Source organism: Glycine max, chromosome 2 (assembly GCF_000004515.6).
Source record: "Glycine max cultivar Williams 82 chromosome 2, Glycine_max_v4.0, whole genome shotgun sequence".
Classification (NCBI taxonomy): domain Eukaryota; kingdom Viridiplantae; phylum Streptophyta; class Magnoliopsida; order Fabales; family Fabaceae; genus Glycine; species Glycine max.
In genome coordinates, this window is record NC_016089.4 from 11,026,510 (window position 1) to 11,047,757 (window position 21,248).

At 32.2% G+C, this 21,248-nt stretch overlaps 3 protein-coding genes and 1 non-coding gene across 6 annotated transcripts; 1 reads left to right on the forward strand and 3 right to left on the reverse strand.

Moving 5' to 3' along the window:
• Positions 1 to 1,515: 1,515 nt before the first annotated feature.
• On the reverse strand, positions 1,516 to 5,333 carry LOC100795610 (ankyrin repeats-containing protein). The gene is made up of 5 exons (NM_001255829.2): positions 5,007 to 5,333; positions 4,716 to 4,848; positions 3,735 to 3,859; positions 3,464 to 3,610; positions 1,516 to 1,988 (listed from the first exon to the last, which is right to left on the reverse strand). Exons 1-5 carry the CDS (start codon positions 5,199 to 5,201, stop codon positions 1,857 to 1,859), a joined length of 732 nt encoding a protein of 243 aa, NP_001242758.2. The 5' UTR covers positions 5,202 to 5,333; the 3' UTR covers positions 1,516 to 1,856.
• Positions 5,334 to 7,602: 2,269 nt separating this feature from the next.
• On the forward strand, positions 7,603 to 12,808 carry LOC100796135 (ribosome biogenesis protein BRX1-like). 2 transcript variants are annotated; one of them, XM_006574363.4, is made up of 10 exons: positions 7,603 to 7,665; positions 8,459 to 8,540; positions 8,647 to 8,864; positions 9,079 to 9,220; positions 9,696 to 9,774; positions 9,965 to 10,089; positions 10,595 to 10,696; positions 12,068 to 12,136; positions 12,226 to 12,324; positions 12,417 to 12,808. In XM_006574363.4, the coding sequence occupies exons 3-10, from the start codon at positions 8,662 to 8,664 to the stop codon at positions 12,546 to 12,548; spliced, it is 951 nt and encodes a 316-aa protein (XP_006574426.1). In that variant the 5' UTR covers positions 7,603 to 7,665; positions 8,459 to 8,540; positions 8,647 to 8,661; the 3' UTR covers positions 12,549 to 12,808.
• Positions 12,809 to 13,207: 399 nt separating this feature from the next.
• On the reverse strand, positions 13,208 to 15,583 carry LOC100796665 (uncharacterized). 2 transcript variants are annotated; one of them, NM_001364642.1, is made up of 3 exons: positions 15,328 to 15,441; positions 14,463 to 14,627; positions 13,343 to 13,696 (listed from the first exon to the last, which is right to left on the reverse strand). In NM_001364642.1, exons 2-3 carry the CDS (start codon positions 14,557 to 14,559, stop codon positions 13,512 to 13,514), a joined length of 282 nt encoding a protein of 93 aa, NP_001351571.1. In that variant the 5' UTR covers positions 14,560 to 14,627; positions 15,328 to 15,441; the 3' UTR covers positions 13,343 to 13,511. The 2 variants fall into 2 exon arrangements, with proteins under 2 accessions (XP_025980008.1, NP_001351571.1); XM_026124223.2 differs by having other exon boundaries at positions 13,208 to 13,696; positions 14,463 to 15,583.
• On the reverse strand, positions 15,276 to 15,410 carry MIR398B (microRNA MIR398b). The gene has a single exon (NR_048598.1). It is a non-coding gene; the product is annotated as a microRNA MIR398b (primary transcript).
• Positions 15,584 to 21,248: the final 5,665 nt, after the last annotated feature.

Below are 21,248 nucleotides of genomic sequence, written 5' to 3' on the forward strand. Positions count from 1 at the left end.
AATGTGAACAGAAACATAATCTCATTGGGGACCTGCAACCGTGAGTAGAGTTTGTGTGTGTCGTAACCGAAGGTGACCCATTGCCGTCACACACAACGGTGCCCCTCTTCTAAACATGCATATTCTCATTTTTCTCCTTCTGGTCCGATCTCAGTCCTCACTTGTGCACAAATTTATTTACTCATAGTTGTGTGGCCAAAATAAGAAACTCTTCTTCCTAACGGCGGCAAGCGTCAACCTCCTCAATGAATTGTCATTGCATATTTTTTTTTGGGGAAGGGGGAGGGGGGGGGGGGATGGTGAGAGCAGATGAGATCTGCAACAATAAGAGACTAAAAAAGAGGGAGAAAATGAAAAGGGTAAATCTGCGGCAAAGTTGAAAGGTGGACAGAGAAGGAGAGGAGAAGAATGGAAGAGAAAGAGAGAAGACAGAAAAGGTAAATTAGGAAAAGTAAGAAAAAAGAAAATAAATAAAATAAAAAAGAAAGAAAAGTTTGAACCATTGATTTAAAATCAACTAAATCTAACAGTTATGAAATGATCGTGATAACTTTCGCATGATGCAAAAGGAGATTTACTTTCACACCCTAGTATCCACCCGAATACAAATAGTAGTCTCTCTACTTGTCTACCAGATAAAAATCTAATCTAGTCCATGTATGCCCTCATACATGTGATAAAGCTCTATTGTTAAGAATGACAATAGAGTGAGACCAATGTGATTTGTTTGATAAAATTTTATCTTCAGTCCACTTTCATACTTGTGCAAGTATTTTAATGGATATCTATGGATTTTATCATTATCCAGGGGTATCCGTGGATATTTATCAATATTTACTAAAAAAATAATTTTAAATAGCTAAAAAAACACTTTAACAAAAATTTTTAAAATTATTTTAACATTTTTTAAGAAATAATTCAAAAGCTAAAATTCAAAAATAGACATGAAAATCTTATGTTAATTATAAGTAAAAGAACTCAACAATAAAAATTTAGGGCAAATTTTAGATAGTTTTATATATTTAAGTATTTAATTATATAATAACAAAAAATAGCAAATACCTACTGCACGAGTATCTTAATACCCACTCCCACTCCATTAATGAATTGATACTGGAAATAAGCCATTTAACTATTATGGATATTATCAGTATTATAGATATTTTAGTCATACTTGTCTATTATGTGTAGTCAATTATGCTACCTTTTTTAGTTCATTATACAAATAGGATCGTATACACGTTGGTGTGATACATCGGGTAATCTCGTGTTGATTAAGGACGATTTGTTGGCTTGATCAAGAATGAAATTGCAAGGTTCTTTACGTACCACAAAAAATGCCATCAATTTTTTTTTGTCTCAATGATCACTTATTTTACACTATAGTCCAAATTTACCAACTCTAGCATCTCATCCATAACTTTCCACTAAGTAATTTTCCCCATCGTTAATCCATTACTTGGTAAAACGTCATCCACTTTAATTTCTTTTAGCGCAAAATGATAGAAGAAAATAAAAGTAAAATGAACCATTTCTTATAAAATCAACTAACGGAGAGTTCTTAAAATCTCTAGAATTAAAATGTTTTGACTTATACAATCTGAATTGCTAATTTAGGGGATTATCAAAACAAAAATTCTAATCTTCCTGATTTAATTTAAAGCTGGCACAAAAATACCCAAAACAAACTGGTTTGACAACTAAGAACATAAGGGTATAGATGAACTTTTTGCCTGAGCAACATAATTTGTCAAGAACGTAACCACCATTATGGCATTGCGAAATAACTACCACAATTCTGCTCTCTTTCGACATTCCTGTCCTGACAATTTTCTCATTTTCTTATAATTGTATGATCACTCAAGCATGGCCTTGGCAGCATCAATTAATATTGGTCTAAACTCATGCGTGGCTCGACCAAGCACCGTGTACCCTTCCTTGTCCTCCACATCCACATCTGCTCCATGTCTTATCAGAAGAAGGGCTACCTGTAAACAGAACACATGAAAGAGATTTATTTATGACCCTGAATTAATTAGTGTAAGATGTTCCGCAATTACAAGACTCCAACAACAAAACTATCAAAACATATTCCTCACATTGATACCGCATACTCTACATAGTTGCAAAAACAAATTACTAATGGAGCAACCAACATTTGTTGATCGAAGTGAAAGGGGCTCAGATTCCTTAAACATGTGATCTTGGGTTTAATCCATAGATTTTTATCGTGGAAAAAAAAAAAAAAAAAACTGCCCCTGCTACAGCATCAGACCATATCTCGGGAAATTAGTTCTGTCATCTATCAAGTGAGACGATACTTAGGGAAGCCAAAAGAAACTAATGAAGCCAACTCCAAATTCAGTGTACTCCTCATCATTGACATCAGTTTATTCTATATAGATACTAAATACAATAACTAATGAAACCAACCCCAAAACATTCATTTGCAGATTCTGCACATGAATTTGCAGTGAGTGTAACCCTCCATGCACCTCGGTGCATCTACAATCAAAAGTTGGAAATGTCATTTAATACTCCCCAGAAAATATAAAATATAAACAATAAAGTAATGAAATTTCCATAATGTTCAAACTTCAAGTTTCCAACAGAACTCCATAAAGTGTATCAAGTTAGTGAAAATACCTAAAGGGAACATAAGATTTCAAAGGGTGAAAAAGAAGTTTGGCATGGCCTGACTTGTACTTGAGTGATATTATGTACCAAAACATAGTTGTTTGCAAAATTTAAGGAAAAAATATTGGGTGCATACCCATGTGTACCCAATAAGTACTATACTGGATACGCAATTGGCAACAATTTAAGGGGACTTGTGCATCATAGATGAATAGTAAATCTAAGCTTTCCCCATGCCTCCATCCAATTTCTCCACCTTATATAACATCTTACAACTACTAGCTAGAAGTTCCTTTTTAAGTACCAAATAATAGTAAGCAGTGTGCTAGAGTCTTGACTAGCAAATATTTGGGTGTCAACCCTCATTCTTTATTGCTCATCTTACATAAAACCTGTAATCCATTTATTAAATGCATATTCTAGAACAATTAGGAACTAGTCAAGTACAATTAGTATTAAACAGCTCAAGCCTGGCATTCAATGCTTCATTTTTGTCAACCAGGCCTTACAAGCAAGGACCAAGCATAATCTTAATTTGAGATGAGTAGGATGAAATATTTGTTAAAAGAAAACCAAGTACAGAAAAATATACTTGCATGATTCAGTTGTAAACAATCAACATAGCAGCCTTCTTGAAAAATTTGCATGTAAAGAAACTAATTAAGCCATTGGATCATAAGAAAACAAACAAATGAATCAAGAAGTCACATTCACTATTTTAATACACAGGTAGATAGGAATTTTGCAAACAAAAACATTGAGTGTGGTGTACTTTTGCTCTTATATAGCTTACATGCATGCGTGTGCAAACATAAAATAAGCATACCTCTTTGTTATAGCAAATCACAGCATTCATTAGAGGAGTTTGACCAGCTCTATCAACAGCATCAACCTCTGCTCCTTCTTCAATCAAAAGTTCACACAGCTCAGATTTCCCAGTGCTAGCTGCCCGATGCAATGGAGTGCAACCAACCTGATCATAGTAAAAGACATACACTAAATTATTATACATATTATCTTCAACAATGTGATCTGAAAAAAAGGGGTACATTGAAACTGCAGTGTTACAAACATATCAAATGTTTCCATGCTACAACCTTATCCTTTATATTAATCTTGGCATCATGGGAGATGAGCATTTCAGCAATCTTCACCCAACCTTTGCTGGCCGCATAGTGTAGAGCAGCACGACCCCCATTATTTTTCAGATTAACATCAGCTCCTACCAAACATGAAGAACAAGAACAGTTTGAGATAATTGATGATGAATCTTTCTACATTGTAAACGAAACATAGTCATGAAAGGTATATGTCATTATTGGAGCTGCATTTCATTACTAGACTTGTGAATCTTCAAGAGCAATTCCACAATATACAAAATACAGACAACACACAATAGCAGCCTACATATTCAATCAACATGTGTATAAAATGAAAATTGATAGAAAACCACAATTGACACTTGAAAGCACTCAACTATCGGTTATCACCTTTTTCAATCACAAGCTACACCAAGTTAAAAGCTTCCCAAAACTAATCCATAATCTGATTGCAGCTAAAAAATGGGAAGATATACCTCAACTCTATTGAAGTTTAATAAGAATTTGAAATCAGGCATCAGCATTACATACTCCATGAAAAAAATTAATATAAATAACTAATTATAATTTATAAACACATAAATAATACAAGTTCCTAAGGTTTTAAATCGTAGTCATGGTCACAGTTAAGGTTTTGTTGCAATATCAAGCGGATGACTGCAAACAAATGCAGCTGATGCAGCTGCAATTGCAATCGTGATGTGTTTGCAGAGACCCCCGACAACCTTGACATTGTGGTCCCAACAATCGCTGTTGCAGACCGTTTTTCAAAACCATTGTATAACATAATTCTTAATACTAAGTCTTGAAATTAAGTTCAAATCAATCAAACATATCAGTCTCAGGAATCAGACACCAATTACCTATCCACCCAGTTTACACTTCAATCAAATTTGAACGGAAATAAAAAAGAAGATGCTGACTGATATCATAAATAACAATAATAGACAGTAATAAAAAAAAAGTGCATTGGCCTACCTTTGCTCAATAGAGTCTCCACTATCTCCACACTCCCAATGCTGGCTGCAGAGTGAAGCGGCGCCCACCCTTCCTCATCAGCACAATTCACCACACCAGCAGATGCATCACAAGACAACACTATCTTCACTACCTAAACACATTCATACCCATCCACAACCATCAAAAACAACAATCCCACTAACCAGAAACCCTAATTTCTAGGTGTAAAAACAAATGTAAAAAGAACGCATTTTTACGACATTTGAAGGAGAAGCAAAGAGACCCTTTTGAGAAGGGACAAAAGGGTACCTGGGAGTGACCGGAAGAAGCTGCGACGTGGAGAAGGGAACGAGCGTCTTCGTTTCTGAGAGAGAGGGCTTTGGAGAGGATTTCAGAAGAGAGAGCTTCGAACGTTGATGCCTCGCCCTCTTCTGCAGCTTTGAACAAGTCTTTCTCTTTCACCACGTCTTGTTGCTTCTTCTCGATGTCTACTTCCATCTCCATCGATTTTTTCTCTCACTCTGATTTTTCTTCCACCCTAAAAATCAAATACCATATGATTGCTCGTTTCTCTTGTTGGAGCCAAACCTTGCCGCAAATACACACCAGACTTCAGAAAATAACGTGGAGATTTTAATGCATTTTAGGATTTTAGTTAGAATAATTGGGGTTTAAGAACAGCAACAATCTCCACCGTCCAATTATATCCAAAATGGCCCACGTAAATTAACCTACTCAAATAATTAAAATTCACTGTTACAATAATTGTTACGTTAATTGGATAAAAAAAATTCAAGTATAATTTATCATACTTGTTGATAATTGTTTATATTTATTTTCATATTTAGAATAATCACATTAAGTGAATAATTCAATTTAAATATACAATTAAATTTTATTATGTATGTTTATGTACAAGTTATATAATATACTTGTTTTATTAATTTTATTGTGATTTTTTATATTTTAAATATTTTCTTTCTAAATATTTTTCAATTGTTCAATTACAATAAATAAAAGCCTTGAAAGCATGTTCTCCCTTAATAAACTTACCTGGTTTGGCAACTATCCTAGTAACAGCCTTGAAACCTATGTCATTGCACCTCCACTATCAGTCTATCATAGGACTCTTTGCCTTGTATAGGCTGCCTTATTGCCTTATGTTAGAATTTATTTACTTATTTATTCACCTTCGGGAAAATGATTCACAGAAGGCAAAACATTGCTTAAATTTCATTGGCAAGTTCAAGTAAATAATCTCAAGGCAGCATGACTGAGTTCTCTCATTGGCAAGACCACAACTTTTTGATGCTGAAAAGGACAGAACAAATAGTACAAATTCACGTTTTAATGCGTTGATTAAAAGAATGTAAGGTGTCAAATAAACAATACAATATGTGTTGTGTCGTAAATAGCAGTTTAAAGCTCACTCTACCACATTGCATTGTGTGTTAAAAATTCTATTCGTTATACCATGCATAAAATGATACATCAATAATACTCGTCTTTTAATGCATAGGAACTACATTATAAGCGTTTAGCAGAAGGAAGCCATAGAATGGTGCCCATGAATGGATTGAGTATCAAACCTTGTCACTTTACTGCATATTCCTAGCTCCTATAAGTTGTTAACAAACTTTAATATACAGTTTTAAATCCATTAATTATAAGAAGACACGAAAAATAAAATAAATGAAATAGTGAATTATACAAATTCACTTTTTAATACTTTGATAAAAGACTGTAAGAGGTCAGATAAACAGAGGAGCAATCAATAACATTATACAAGTACATGCTTGTCGACAGAACTTCTTTGTGAAATTAAATGAAAGGAAGAAGCACTGAAATCTTCTAAGATGAGCAGGAATCTTCAGATTTTGAATCTCAAAGTCATAAGAGTTCTGATCGCAAGGAAGAATAATTTTCAGTTTCAGAATGAAAGGCATTTTTTAATAACAAGAAAAGGAAGAAATTCAATTCGAAGAAAAAGTATTTTGAGTTCTTAATGGAAACATATAGGGTGATCATTAGTTTTTGATTACTTGAGCAACTTAAATCCAATTTAGGGAATGAAACAGGATAAATGAAAAATTAAACAAGGAATTGATTAATTGCAATTTGAAAAAAAATAAATCAATCTATCTATATGAAGAAATAGGATAAAAAATATACCTACATAACAATCATAATAACTGTTAAGAAATTATATTTTGTAATAATTTAAAATTATCATTAAATAATTTTAAGTTATCAAAAACACATATTTTTTAGCATCATCAGTTTAGTTTAAAAAATAAGACCAAATTAAATTAATTTTAAAAATTAGATAATCAAATTAAATTTAAATAATAAATTAAAAAGATAAAAAATTATTTTAATCACAAAAGAATGACGTGATAGATGATATATATATATATATAATATATATATATATATATATATATATATAATTAAAGAATTAAAATATTTTAGTTTTTAAATTAAAATTTCACAAATTTTATCATTATTTTTTTTTGCATATATTATCATTATACAATTTTCTCAAATTTTAGCATTTTTTTTCATTTGACATTTTACAAACACTCAAGAAAGCGGTAATATTGAGAAAATTAAATAATACGATACTAAAATTTGCAAATCCAAACTTCAACAATAAAATGATAAAAAAGATTATACATACTTATTTAATCATAATTTATTATGAATTATAAATTTATTGATCTTATGATAATTATTTTAAAATTATATTAATGATAAACTGGAATTGAATGAGAATATAAAAGAATTTTAATAGTAAATGCATAATTATCAAACTTTCAAAATTTATAAATTGACAAAAGTTTGACGATAAAATCTGCAATTAAGTGAATTATAAAAAGATCCTCTGGTATAAATATAAGAATCTAAACTCGACCTAGTGACATTCCCTCGCTTCTGGCTCCCGCTGTGTGCTCTGCTTCACACTACTGTATCTCATCCACTCCCTATCGCTGCAATTTGTAACTTTTCTAACTGTATTGTAATTTCGTTCTTACGATTCTCGCTAAATGCTATTGTCTCCTATACACTGATAGAATCATTGACCCCATAAAATTAAATTCCTAGGTTCAAAGTTCAAAAAGTTATTTCCTAATGGCATTTTGCATTTTTCGCTTTTGATCCACGGGCTTGAGGTTCCATGACTTTTCTTTCTCATGGGTCTTCTCAAGTTCCCTTTTTTTTTAATTGATTTGTTGCTTAGACTTCTCAATTTGCTTTTGACTTCATGTTCTGTTTTCAATGTGAGTTGAGTTATCTGAGGATGCATGCAAAGAAGTCAATTTAATCCTTTGCACTTTCTCTTTAGGATTCAATCCATGTGCTTAAATATATTTTGATTCTGATTTCTGAATAGATGTTCAGTGTGTGAATGATTTGTTTTCTTGCTTAAATATATTTAAGCACCTGTTGTGTGTGTGTTTAGGATTCAATCCATGTGCTCCTGAATAGATGTTTGGTTGTTCATTGCTTGGGTGATTTGTTTCCGTCATATCCATCACTTTTGTCAGGAATCTAAAACTCTGAATTCGTGAGCTGTGTAGGATTCAATTTAGCTGTTATTCTTTCTGTTATTGTGCTGTATATATTTTATTTTTTTATTTCAATGTGATTATCTTGCAAATTTTTTCATGGACCAATAGAATATTGTATGTTTGGTATGTTAAGCTAATAGCAGATTTGGTAGATTTGCTTAAGCTGATATTGTTTAATTTGTTGAGCAGGGGATACCAAAGATACCCGTAGATCATCAGAGAAAAATTCAATTGAAGAAGAGGTTGAAACTTAAACTGCTGAAACGCAAAGGTAAGTCTATTACGCATATAATTTCAGTACCATTTTTGTTATATGATTTTGGTTCTTGGGGTCAGTACCATTTTTGTTATATGATTTTGGTTCTTGGGTATGGCAGATTTTCTAGCAAAAAATGGGGAAGAAGAGAAAGCACAGTGAGACAACTCATGATGAGGCACAGCCCCAAAAGGAAGATGTCGCTCCAGGGAGACCAGCTAGGACCCTTTTGGGGTGGAAGGATAAGAATGAAGTCACTGATGAAGTTGAGGATAATTCACCTATATTTAGGAACAGAGAGAAGGTATTGGTCACTTGCTCTAGGCGCATTAATTACAGGTACAACCAAATACATAACCCATATTTTGTAGTTACAGATTTTGTGTGTTTGTTTGGGGTCTGAATTACTTTATTTTATTTTAGAAATAAAAAAATTATAATGAAAATGCTTTCCTGGTCTACAAAATTTAACAATAGACAAAATGTCTTGTCTTGAGGGTTAGTTTTTGTATGTGGTGTTGATGGGTGAAGTGTTCTTTTCATTAATTTATAGGTACCGACATTTGATGTTGAATGTGGTGTCACTTTTGCCTCATTGCAAGAAGGAAAACAAGGTTGAATCAAAGGAAACTAAAGGCGCCACCCTGAACGAGCTTGTTGAGCTAAAAAATTGTTCCTCTTGTTTATTTTTTGAGGTATTTTTTTCTTCTATATATGACAAGGCTTTTCATTGCCATCTTATGTTAAATGAGGTTTGATGTGTTATGTTTTTGTTCGATAGATTAGCATGCTTATAGTTTAAGGAACTTTTTTAAAGGTCACCAATGTTGTTGATTTTATTTAGATGTCATAAATTATTGTTGGCCCCTTTCTATTTCGAATCGGTATGATCACTTTCTTTTTCTAATTGGATTAAACATATTTTATTTTTAAATTTTATTTTATGCATTCATGTTTTATCCATTTTAAAGCATAATACGCCTGTTCTCCTCCCATTACCATTCTGGCTTTTCCATGTATTTACTATTTAAGCAGTTCATTTAATTTGAACTCTGACAATTGGGTAATAGTAATATTTGACACTAATTCTTAGTCTGCCAATTGGGTCTGATCAACTTGTTACATTCTGATTATTGTCTTGTCCTCCCCTTTTATATATATGAATTTCAGTGCAGGAAGCAAAAAGATCTTTATCTCTGGATAGCAAAATGCCCCAATGGCCCATCTGTAAAATTTTTAGTTAGTGCTGGTAATATTTTCATCTGATTATTATCATAAGGTCAATACAATACTATTTTGCTTGCTATGATGATGTAGAGTCTTGATCTCTGTATACTACATTCATGATTCTGTCTGCTGAATTATGATTTTTTATGTTTCTCTCAACTTTTTTCTGGTATCATTTTGCTGATCTCTGTTTTTCCTCCACTGCTTTCCAGTGCACACAATGGAGGAATTGAAGCTAACTGGAAATCAACTAAAAGGTTCTCGTCCTATTTTGACATTTTCAGCAAATTTTGAAAAAGATGCACATTGGAAACTGCTAAAGGAGATGTTGTTACAGGTATGTGGTTGGTTTCATTCCTAGTAAGTAGTATTTCTGTATTGTACATCTAGTTTCATCTGAAAGAAAGATTAGGAAATATCTAATCAGCATGTTGATTACTCTTGTATGCCATTTCACATAAAAGAGTAATGTTAGTTGAATAACTTCATCTTAGTTTGTTGCTTCATGCAGTTGTACACTGTGAATTGCTAGTCTAATGAAGCATTTTTTAATGTGCTCTTTCCTAATGTATTTGGGATCTTGCTGTATGTTTGTCATATATCTGCCTAGGGAGTATTTTGTTAATATTTTAACTTACTGGAGAAAATTTTATCAGTTATGTTCATCCATTGACATAGTTTAAATTGAGTAGAATGTAGAGATCTGTTCCATGCATATATTCCTATCCACAATTTTCTCTATTATGATATGATACTCTTGTCCGAGTACTGTATCTGGGTGATTAAATGGTAAAACTTCACACAATTTTGATTATTGCTAATATACTATTTCTTTCTTTCAGATATTTGAAACACCAAAGGACCTAAGAAGGACTAAGCCATTCCATGATCACGTTTTTGTTTTCTCAATAGTTGATGACCATATATGGTTTCGGAATTACCAGGTTTGTGTTTGTATTTGGCATTTGCACAAGATGTAAAGAATATCCATATGCATCATTTACCTATTGCGTTAATTTAGAGGTTGAAATCCAGAGATTTGTTGTTTTTAGCATCCATTCCACCTACCTTCTGGCTTCTAAACAAACAAAAAGTGTGTACATTTTGATTATAGTTTGATTTTTTTTTTTTTTGTGAGCCATAGCTTAATGACAGAAGTGAAGTTTGAGTCAAAACATTTATACTTTTTCTTTCTTGTGAACAAAACTGAGGAATCAATCGGAGTTTCTATTGGAAGGATTGGCTTTTGGGTTCCTTAACAAATAGACAAAGTATGAAAAAAAAATGCTTAAACATAACTTTGAAGACCATCAATAATGGGCCACTATAAGAGTTTAAATTTGATCTACTACCAATGTAAAACATTTTATTCTATCAATGAATTAAGATGTTCCACTGTGGCATTGATTATTAATATCACAGTGCCTATTTAAAAAAAAAATCAGTGTAAGCTTTCAGCTGATTTTCTGTTTTGAATAAGTGGCTCTATATGGTTCGCTGGTAGTGCTTAACTCCTAGAACTAGCAATAAATCAAAATTGAATCCTTATTGTAATATGTAATGCGTTTTTTGTTTCTTGTCAGTGATCCACTGTATTCGTTTAATTATTATCAGCCTTACCAAATCGATGATGATTGAATCAAGTCTTGATTTTGGTTTTGGTTACTGTGAGAGTCTGGGATGGATGTTCTACTCATATGTAGGACAGCAAATCTTCCAGATTAGTTGCATTAAGATAATCCTCTCTCTTCCCCTTTGTACAGATAACTAAAGTAGGGTTTTTCTCATTGTGAACGTGAGGCATGTTCGAGCCCCATGTGTTCACCATTCCTCTTTTCTTGGGGATTTCCCGTGTTCTTTACTCCACTGGTGTTAACCTTCCGTACCAACATTAAACTGAACTTGGCTGGGTTATAGATATGCCCTTATCCAATCCAACCACATTTGGGTTGGGGGGGCAAAGATTAAATAAACCAGTAAACCACCGGATGCTATTATTATGTTCCACATCACCACCACCTGCTAATGTATTATACTATTATTGATGGGTGTAGAGTAGACTGTTGAGGGGTTAATTGTTCATGCATTTGATAACTTGCATATGCTAATGAAATGAATTTAAATTTAGTTATTTCATATTGTACTGAGGGTGTCTTAATTAATTGAGATAATGGTGTCATTTTCTGCTAGTACATAAACATTAAACAAGCGGTAACTTGTGAACCTTACTTTGCCATGCCATGGTATTCTCATTTTCTGTTTCTTGTTGCTGATGCCTACTGACTGAGCAAGCTTACATCTTTATTCCCTTGCAGATCTCTGTTCCTCATAATGAGTCAGACAAATTACCTAGAGGAGGCCTTGATAAAATGTCAATGATCGAGGTTTGGAAATTGGTTATTGGCTATTGATTTATATTTTGATATATCAATTGCTAACATTCATTTAACCTGTGTGCAAACTACTTGTTTAGGTTGGTCCGCGATTCTGCTTGAACCCAATTAAAATATTTGGTGGAAGTTTTGGAGGGCCAACTTTATATGAGAATCCATTCTATGTGTCCCCAAATCAGGTAAAGACCAATAAATTTACCATCTATACTTATAATTTCCCAAGTTTTCTACTGAAAATAACAATATCATCATTGGTTGTTGGTTCTTACAGATTCGAACTTTGGATAAAAGGAAGAAGACTGGAAAGTTCGCAAAGAAAGTCAAAGCAAAGACAAGGAGGAAAATGCATGAGATGTCTAATCCTCTGGAGCCTGATGAGTTTGCAGATATGTGGAAAGATTGATTCTATATCCAACTGCCCAAGTTCATGTTCACTTCCATCAATCTCAAACAATTGCCTGCATTCATTCTCAAGCTCAATGCTCTCACCCTCAACAAGAAGTAGTTACTCATTGTTTGGAGGACTTTCATCTTTATGGAATTGTTTTTTTTGAATTCAATATAAGATATAAGTATTTTGAGTATGCATTGAAATTGACAACAGATAGAAATACCTTGATTACCAAGCTTGTTATTGCCAAATTGGAATTTTTATATTGCCAACCAATCTGAAGTTTCTTTTATTTGTTCCATACACAATCATAATCCTCTCTATCCACGACCCTCTCACAATATACCGTAATTATATTTGGAGCAATACTCAGCTACTTTTTTCACGCAAGTCGATAGCTCAGAATCCAGATCTTGAGCAACATTCAGAAGTGCGAGGGGTTATCCATCTTAGCTTTAATGATTTATTATAATTCACTGACAAGATAATGAAAATCGATCTATCATTCTCCTTTTTTTTTATCATTCTCCTTTATTGTAACAAGAAATTATTTTGTTCATAGGTTATACTAACGAGAAATTTTATAAATATACTATGTAACGAGAAATCTAACAATTGATAAACATATTTATTTTTATTTTACACGTAAACTTTGATTGGTTGTATCTAAAAATGAGGTGTTGTGTTTGAATTCAACCAAAAATTTCTGGTAAGCGGGTATAAATTATGGATAGGATAAAAAAACAAAAAAACAGATACTTTAAAACAGATTTAAAACGGAATATCTGGATTCAGTTAATATATAGATTGGATGTGGTATCTGCTAAGCTAATGAACATAAATTACAGTGGCAGCAGCATAGGAGAAACGAGAAGGCAGAAGATGGTGTTTCTGTTTCTGCCACAGGAAATAATAATCGAAATTCTATTAAGATTGCCAGTGAAGTCTCTTCCAAGTTTCAAATTCGTGTGCAAGTCATGACTTTCTCTCATATCCAATCCACACTTTGCAAAATGGCATTTTGAACGAAATGCCGCACACACAGAGAAACTCTTGTTCGTAAATCCTTCTTGGGTTCCTAAGGTTCAATCCTTCATGACAATTCGGCTTGTGCTGCCCCCACAGACCTTGTTCTCTTTGGATCGGAACTAGCTCTGCCCCTATTTACAAGAATCAATTACCTAATTAATTTAATTGATAACGATAAATTTATCTTAAATTTATAATTTTTTTAAATTATTCTTATCATTAATATTTCCCATTTTCTTAACTATTTATCAATACATTATCTTTTTTTTAATGAAGCATATTTCTAGTCTAAAAATAATTAATACAAGAAATATTATAGGATGAATCTTATAAAAATGAATAAACATCATGGATTTCATAAATAGGAATGGAGGAAATATCTTTGCTTTTTTATCTTTCTTTTTCTCATGGTATGTGCGATCCTATACATATTGAATATTCATCGATACATGTTTTAATTAAACATTGTTGATTAAGAATTCACAATTGATTTTGTCTCGAGGTTTGATCTGTCCCGTATAACCAGGACCTCGCTCTTCTGCTCTCCAATGCAGTATAGAGAAGGCCAAATGAGAATATAATTCCCAAGTAACCCATTTCCATAGAGAAACTGAAATTGGTTTTGATGTTTGGTTGACAAAATGAAGCAAGTGGTTGTGTGTTTTGTGCTGATGTAGTAAACTTTTACTTATTCTATTTGTAATTTTTAATTGGGTCAATTGTGTTGGGAAGTCACTAGCTTGTTGAATGTAGAATATATTCTTAATGTGCAATTGAATAGGTGCGACATAAAATCGATAGTATAGTAAAAAGAATAAGTATTGGTAGATCAGAATTGAAGACAACTATGAAATTTGTATTCCTCATGTTTAATAGGTCATGCATAATGTGAACTACCTAAATTGCAATGCAACATATCCCTGAATCCATAGACTCTAATTGCTAGCTTCCTCAATTTTGCTTTTACAAAGAGCAAAAGGGCAACTTCAAACATGTACTTTGTTGGAAACTCGTAGCTAGTAACTGCATTTTTGCTTTAGCATTCAAGGATCCTTGATTTTCCTGTATAAAAAAAGAAAAAAAGAACTTCCCAAGTTATAGCATAGTTAAACTCTATTATATTGTCATCAACTTAAAAAAAAGTGAGAAAAAGGAAGGCTATGTCTTGTGTCTCGCACTACAGAATCTTCCTCTTTTGTATTCCTAAAACTGATGCTAATAAGTTATAAGCACTAGTGGAGATATAAGATTGGCTCAGTGCTTGGAAAAGGTGAAGGGAGAAGGGAGGGGAGAGAGGTTGTAGGCTCAAGTGACCTTTCTAACAAAAACTAACACACTAACATTTACTGATAAAAAAAAGTTATAAGCACTAGTTGTCATTTTCTCTTCAACTTGAAACTGCAAATTTCTGCATCCACTTATATTTACACAATGATGTTATTCTTACACGCCATTTTCTAAACTTTTCCCCTACAACTCCCTTTGATTGAAAAGAAGTAGAGAAATCCACTTTTTTTTCTATTCTCTTTTTTCTCCAATAAAAGAGAGGTGTAGAGGAAATTAAAAATATAGAAAATGAAGTGTAAAAATAACAGCATTGATTTCTATACTATCCACAAATCCTGCCTGCAACATTTCCTGAAATCTGAAAACATTATAACAAGATGTGGTGATAAAAAAGATGAGAAGGATATATTCATGTTTTGGTATATGTCAACAGGTTGGCTCAAAGGGGTGACCTGAGAACACAAAGTAAATTCACCTTATACCAATCGATCATAATATAGCAGTGCAAACCAGCCTTGTGTTCTCAGATCCACTCCTCTGAGATAAACCATTTGGACTTGACTAGGAAGAACATTTGAATGAGCAAAACAGCACATTCACTTTCTAGGCTCAGGATATTTCTTTTTATATGAACATGGTTGGGTGAAATGAGACCTCATGTCCTGTCGCGGATTCACTATGTTGCCATTCAGAAAACACCATTTGTTTTTCTAAGTTTATGGGAATTTTTTTGAGTTTAATTTTGATATACGTTTGCATATACTCCCTCCGATCTTATATATTGGCCACATTTTAAAAAGAATACTTGGTTCTGTTTATAAGTCACCAATTAATTTATTAATTATGATTTTTTAATTATGTCCTTTATATTATTCTCAACACTTCATTGTTAAGGAAGAAAAATATAAAGATTGAAGGTTGCTATTGATCCATATATTCATTGATGATGATACTAGAGTAATGAGCGAATATTAATAATGGCGTGGAAGAGAGAATATAAGATCATAATTTATACTAAATATTTAATTAGTTATTAGTGAAATTAGTTGAATGTGTAATTATGTTATGGTATAATTAAAAATTTGTTTTATTTTTAGACATATTTAATGAATTAATTTCCCTTTCCTGGTCAAAAATATTTATTCGAAAAATCCATAACTTTTATTTTATATGAATATAATAATTTATAATTGATTGATGTTGTAAGAAAAACCATTACATCAAGGTATTTGAATTAAGTTCTTATTTTATATGAAAAAATGTTTGAGGAGATTCATAATGGCTTATATCCCCACATGGACTCACTATGTTGTCATTCTATCGACATCATATAAGAGATGTTCTCATCTTTTCCACATTATTGACATTTGTGATGTAGCTTACCTTAGGAAGCAAACACAAACACCGAAGATGTTGTCATTTTTAGTGGCATCCCGTATTTTCAAAATAAAACCTATCACTGAAAAACCAAATCAAAAGCCCAAAACTTAATCTTAAGCTGACTTGTCCATGTCTAACAAATGGCTGTTGCTTTGTGCACCAGCCTGGCTTGTGCATCCAACAATAATTGGATATTCCAAAAATACCCCTGTGTGCTCTTCTGCTTCTTCCTTTTAGTTTTTTCTTTCACGTTCTTAACTCATTCATTTTCTTGGTTTCGTTGTGTTTTTTCATTTTCATGAGAGAAGAGGTACATTGTGTTCGCTTTGATTGAGGTGAAAGTGTTATGGAGATACGTCGAGAAGTAATGGTTACAGTGGTGGTTGTTGTGGTGGTTAACGATAGAAGTAAGTTGTCATTGATTTTTTTGTTTTGTTTTCTGTGTATAACACTTATGGATTAAGAATTCGTAAGTTATATTCGGCAATCTGTAAATTTTTTTTATAATTTAAAATTAAATGAAATAGTTATTATTTTTAACTTTTTTTAATTATAAATATATTAATATATTTCTTATAAAAATTAATTTGCAAAAAAAAATATTTTTACAAATATATTTTAAAAAAATTTACTTGTATTTTTAAAAAATATATTAAATCACAATAATATATATATATATATATATATATATATATATATATATATATATACATTGTTTCTAAAATAAACAAACTACTTAACTTCTTTATTAGAAAACAACTTAAAAAAATATAAATAATTAAATAAATAAACCAAAAAATTTCTCCAAAATATTTTTTTTACAAATTAATTTTTATAAAAAATATATTAATATTTTTTAATATTAAAAAAATTAAAAATAATAACTATTTATTTTAATTTTAAATTATAAAAAAGTTACGGATTGGGAAATCCGTATAACTCATACCGGTTGGCAAATCTATATGAGTTATACGGATTCTCAATCCTTCACGCCAAAACTGAAAGAAGCATAGGGAAGCAAATGAACTTACGACAGCGAAAGATAACGATGACGGGATACGAGGTGGTGACACGACATAGATGAAAGCAATGACGGAGGAGGCACCAAAAATCACAAAAATGGCACAATGGAATGGGGAAGACGATGAACAGTGTGTGAGGAAAGAAAGAGGAAGAGGGAATGCTTTTTTAAATTTTAAGTGAAAGATATTTTTGTTATTTTACTTAAAATGTTGAGTGCGCCATCAATTTTGTTAGGTGCACAAATAAAAACACCCTTGACAAAATAGTCTCTAGCCCAACTTCTAAAACCAAATGTCCAAACTCCAAACTGAACTGTGTTGCAAGCTAGGCTGTACCACATTAAAATATATTTTTATTCATAAAAATCAAAGTATAAAAGATTTATAATAATTCATTATTAAATTAACTTAATTAAACTCATTTGGTCGAACGTAAAATGAATAATTGAACACACTCCTCCTCCCAAAAAAGAAAGCTTAAAATGAATAAGACATTTTTGGCTAAAAAAGGGTAATAAAATTTCGTAGAAAGTTGTAACTATTTTTCTTTTAAATTTCTCAAAAAGGAATAATATTTACTAAAAAAAAATTATCTGCCATTACCTTTTGCATCCAAGCCTCACTTCCACTAAAATAAGACAGCGAAGGCGTTCATTTTTCTGAGAGAAAATTTTATGATTATTTCTTTAAAACCAATAAAAAAATCAACTCAAATATATAAAATGAAAACTATTATTTCTGATAAAATTTAAAAAACAGTCAAGTGATTAATATATTAAAAAATTACTTAAATGTACTTTTATTCCTTCAAATTTGGATAATTGTTTTTTCAGTCCTTAACAAAATTATTTTTCTTAGTCTATCAAATTTTCAAAAAGCTAATTTTGGTCCTTCTTTGTTCATTGCATTCATAATTTCATACTTTGTTGTGATTTTTAATCACCAAAATTTAGTTTTTAATTTATTTATGACAATTGTAAACTGCTAACATATTTTACTTGTATGGTTTGGTGATTATTTTTTTTACTAATTTTAAAGAAATTAAAATTAGAGTTTCCCAAATAGGGGAAAGCTATTCCTTCCCTCCATCTTCATCCCTCTTTATCTTTTTCTCTTTCCATCAACCCCTTGCAATTGTAAAACCTCTCATGATAATGAGAGGTTAAATCTCTATTGTTGGGAGCCTAGCAACCAAACGTTCGAGATTTAATTTCTTTCCTACTATTTATTTTATGTCATTTTAATTATTATTGTCTCTTTTTCTGTGCTTAATCTTATTGATTGTGGCTTAATCACACATTTTCATGGTATGTTTTAAGGGTTTAGGCATTGGGAAATGTTATTCTCTTAAGAATTGGGAAAGAGCATCTAAATAATTCATATCTAGGGATAAAATGATGTTGTTTAGCCTATTTTATAGACCTTCTGTTCATAATGCAATTTAACTAGTTTATTCTCTTAAGGGATTAGGAGACATATTAGGTAGATTAAGCTATTTCATTTGAGGGATCATGGTTAAAGTAAATGAGTAGATGTGGGTGATAATTTGAATAATATTAAATAGAGAAAGATAATTAACATTATATCGAAAGTAGTTTTGGTAGGCTAGGCCCCAACATATTCGCATTCTGAATCAACCTTCACATCCCTGAAGTGTTTGTTTTTCTTACTTTTGCTTGTTTTAGATAATTAGTTTAATTTTATGTCAATTTAGTTTTAATTTTCCATCTCTCAAATCTTTAATTCAATTTATTAATTGTTTCAAAATTGAGAATACATCAATCTAAGTACAAACAAAGTCCTTGTGAACTCGACACTCAGACTTTCATTTTACTTTATTACTTAAGAAAATTTGGTGCACTTGCCAATGAGTTAACAAGGATGATACTACAACGCCTGAAAAAAGGTTTCCAATGTTTTGGAAATAATCTATGTCTAAGGCTTCCAAGTGAACATTAGGAATGAAGTTCACCTCTTTGCAAGATTTTAAGGAAGGCATGATGGAGTATTTTTGTCTTGAATGGTTATCGAGTCAGTTTCCCCAAAAATGACCATAAAGGGTTAGGGTTGTGTATAAGAAAAAGGAATGTCCACTCAAAGAATATGTATCTAGGGTTGGTGAGACTACTACCTTCCAAATTGAAAACATTGGAATTAACCCATACTTGTGCCATAGTTTTTTACAACAAAAATGCAAATCCAAAGTAGGTTGCAAAGGTGTTGCTTGAAAAACTCAGAACATCTGAGAGGTTCACATTGCCCCATATTATCCAAGAGATGAAATCCACTTATGTTGTGGGGTTAACAAGATCTTGTGCAATTTCTGCTACGAAACTAGCATTGCATCAAATTGACGGTGATGCACTGAAACAATACACATTGCTAAGGTGTTATAGTAGTAAACTCATATCCAAAAATGCAAACAACACCTTCAAGATTTATGTGAACATACTTGTTCCTACTTTGTCACCACGATTTTGGTCTTTTTATATGTATATGGATGCTTGCAAAAGAGGTTTTGTAGATGGTTGCAAACCTTTTATTGGAGTAAATGGTTGTCATCTTAAGACACGGTATAAGGGGAAATGCTTGTAGTTGTGGCCAAAGATGCTAATAACTTGTAGCTGCTTCCAAGTGTGTTGTTTTCATGAATAATTTGTGTGAGTCTTTTAATAGTGTAATTCTGCCTGCAAGAGATAAGCCAATAATAGCTATGCTAGATTGAATTAGGACTTATTTGATCACTAGATTTAATGTTACGAGGAAAAAGTTAAGCAAAATTCACGGTAAGATAATTCTAAGACCTATGAAAAGGTTAAACTGAGAGACTAAAAAAGCCAAAAAAAAATTGGTCTGCTGAATCTGCTGGAAACATGTTGTATGAGATCACACACACACTTTTTACTGAAAAGTTCATTGATACGTATTAACCTATTGCTAAGGACCAAACATGACCACGTAGGATCGTATCTCTTGAATCCAGTTCCGAGCCAAAATATCACACATTTACATTTTGTGAGGACAAAAAACATACTCAAAATTTTGCATGGACGAATTTTGAATATTTCGATATTTATAAGGATAAAAAACATATTTTAGCAAAAAAAAAAAAAACCCATTGAAGCTAGAAATTACACTAATGTAGCAAGATACAACACTCTCTTAAGTATTAACACAACAAGGCATCATCTAGGCCCTCCACCTTGACGTCCATCTTCAGTGCATGATTGGTGCGTTGCAAAGCTTCTTCCACAATTGCGTTCTACCTTGCTAGTGAGGTGTTCCAGATCTTCCCTGCTCGACTATGAACTAGCGATCCTTGGTGATGACAACATAACCCGAAGCAACCTACCCACCTTTGCCTGTTCTCGCTAAACCCAAACATGATTAAATCCAACAGCTATATGGTTGATTAAACCCACCCACCTTATACCAAACACGACGAACAAGCATAGAGAACAACTGTAATGAACGAGCACAAAGAGTAACTAGACGACAACACGATGAAGGAGGCACGAGCACAATGATGCTATAAAGGAGGCACGAGCACGAGCAACATTGAACGATGAGGTCTAAAAGTGAAAAAGTAGAGAGCAACAACGTATGGAATTATATATGTATTGGGATTAGGGTTTAGTTATGTAATTTAGTTATATCATTTATTTATGTTATATTAATACTGGGGCGTGTGCAGGCGGGGATCACAATACCCAACCATGCCCTCGCCCTTGACTTTCTTGAGTGGGAAAAACCTGACCACAACCCTAACCCTAATCCCGATCAATTCAATTTTTATCCATCAAACTCAAGTCGAGTGTGGGTCGATCCCTTTAGGGGTGAATTCAATTGTCATGTCTACGTGTGACCTCGTAAAAGAAACACTTATTGAAACCTACTAAACAAAGTATTATAATATATAGACCAACTTCATCTTGATCATCATTAACAACTAATAAGAAATTATCTTACACAAGACTTTTAAATTAATTATTAT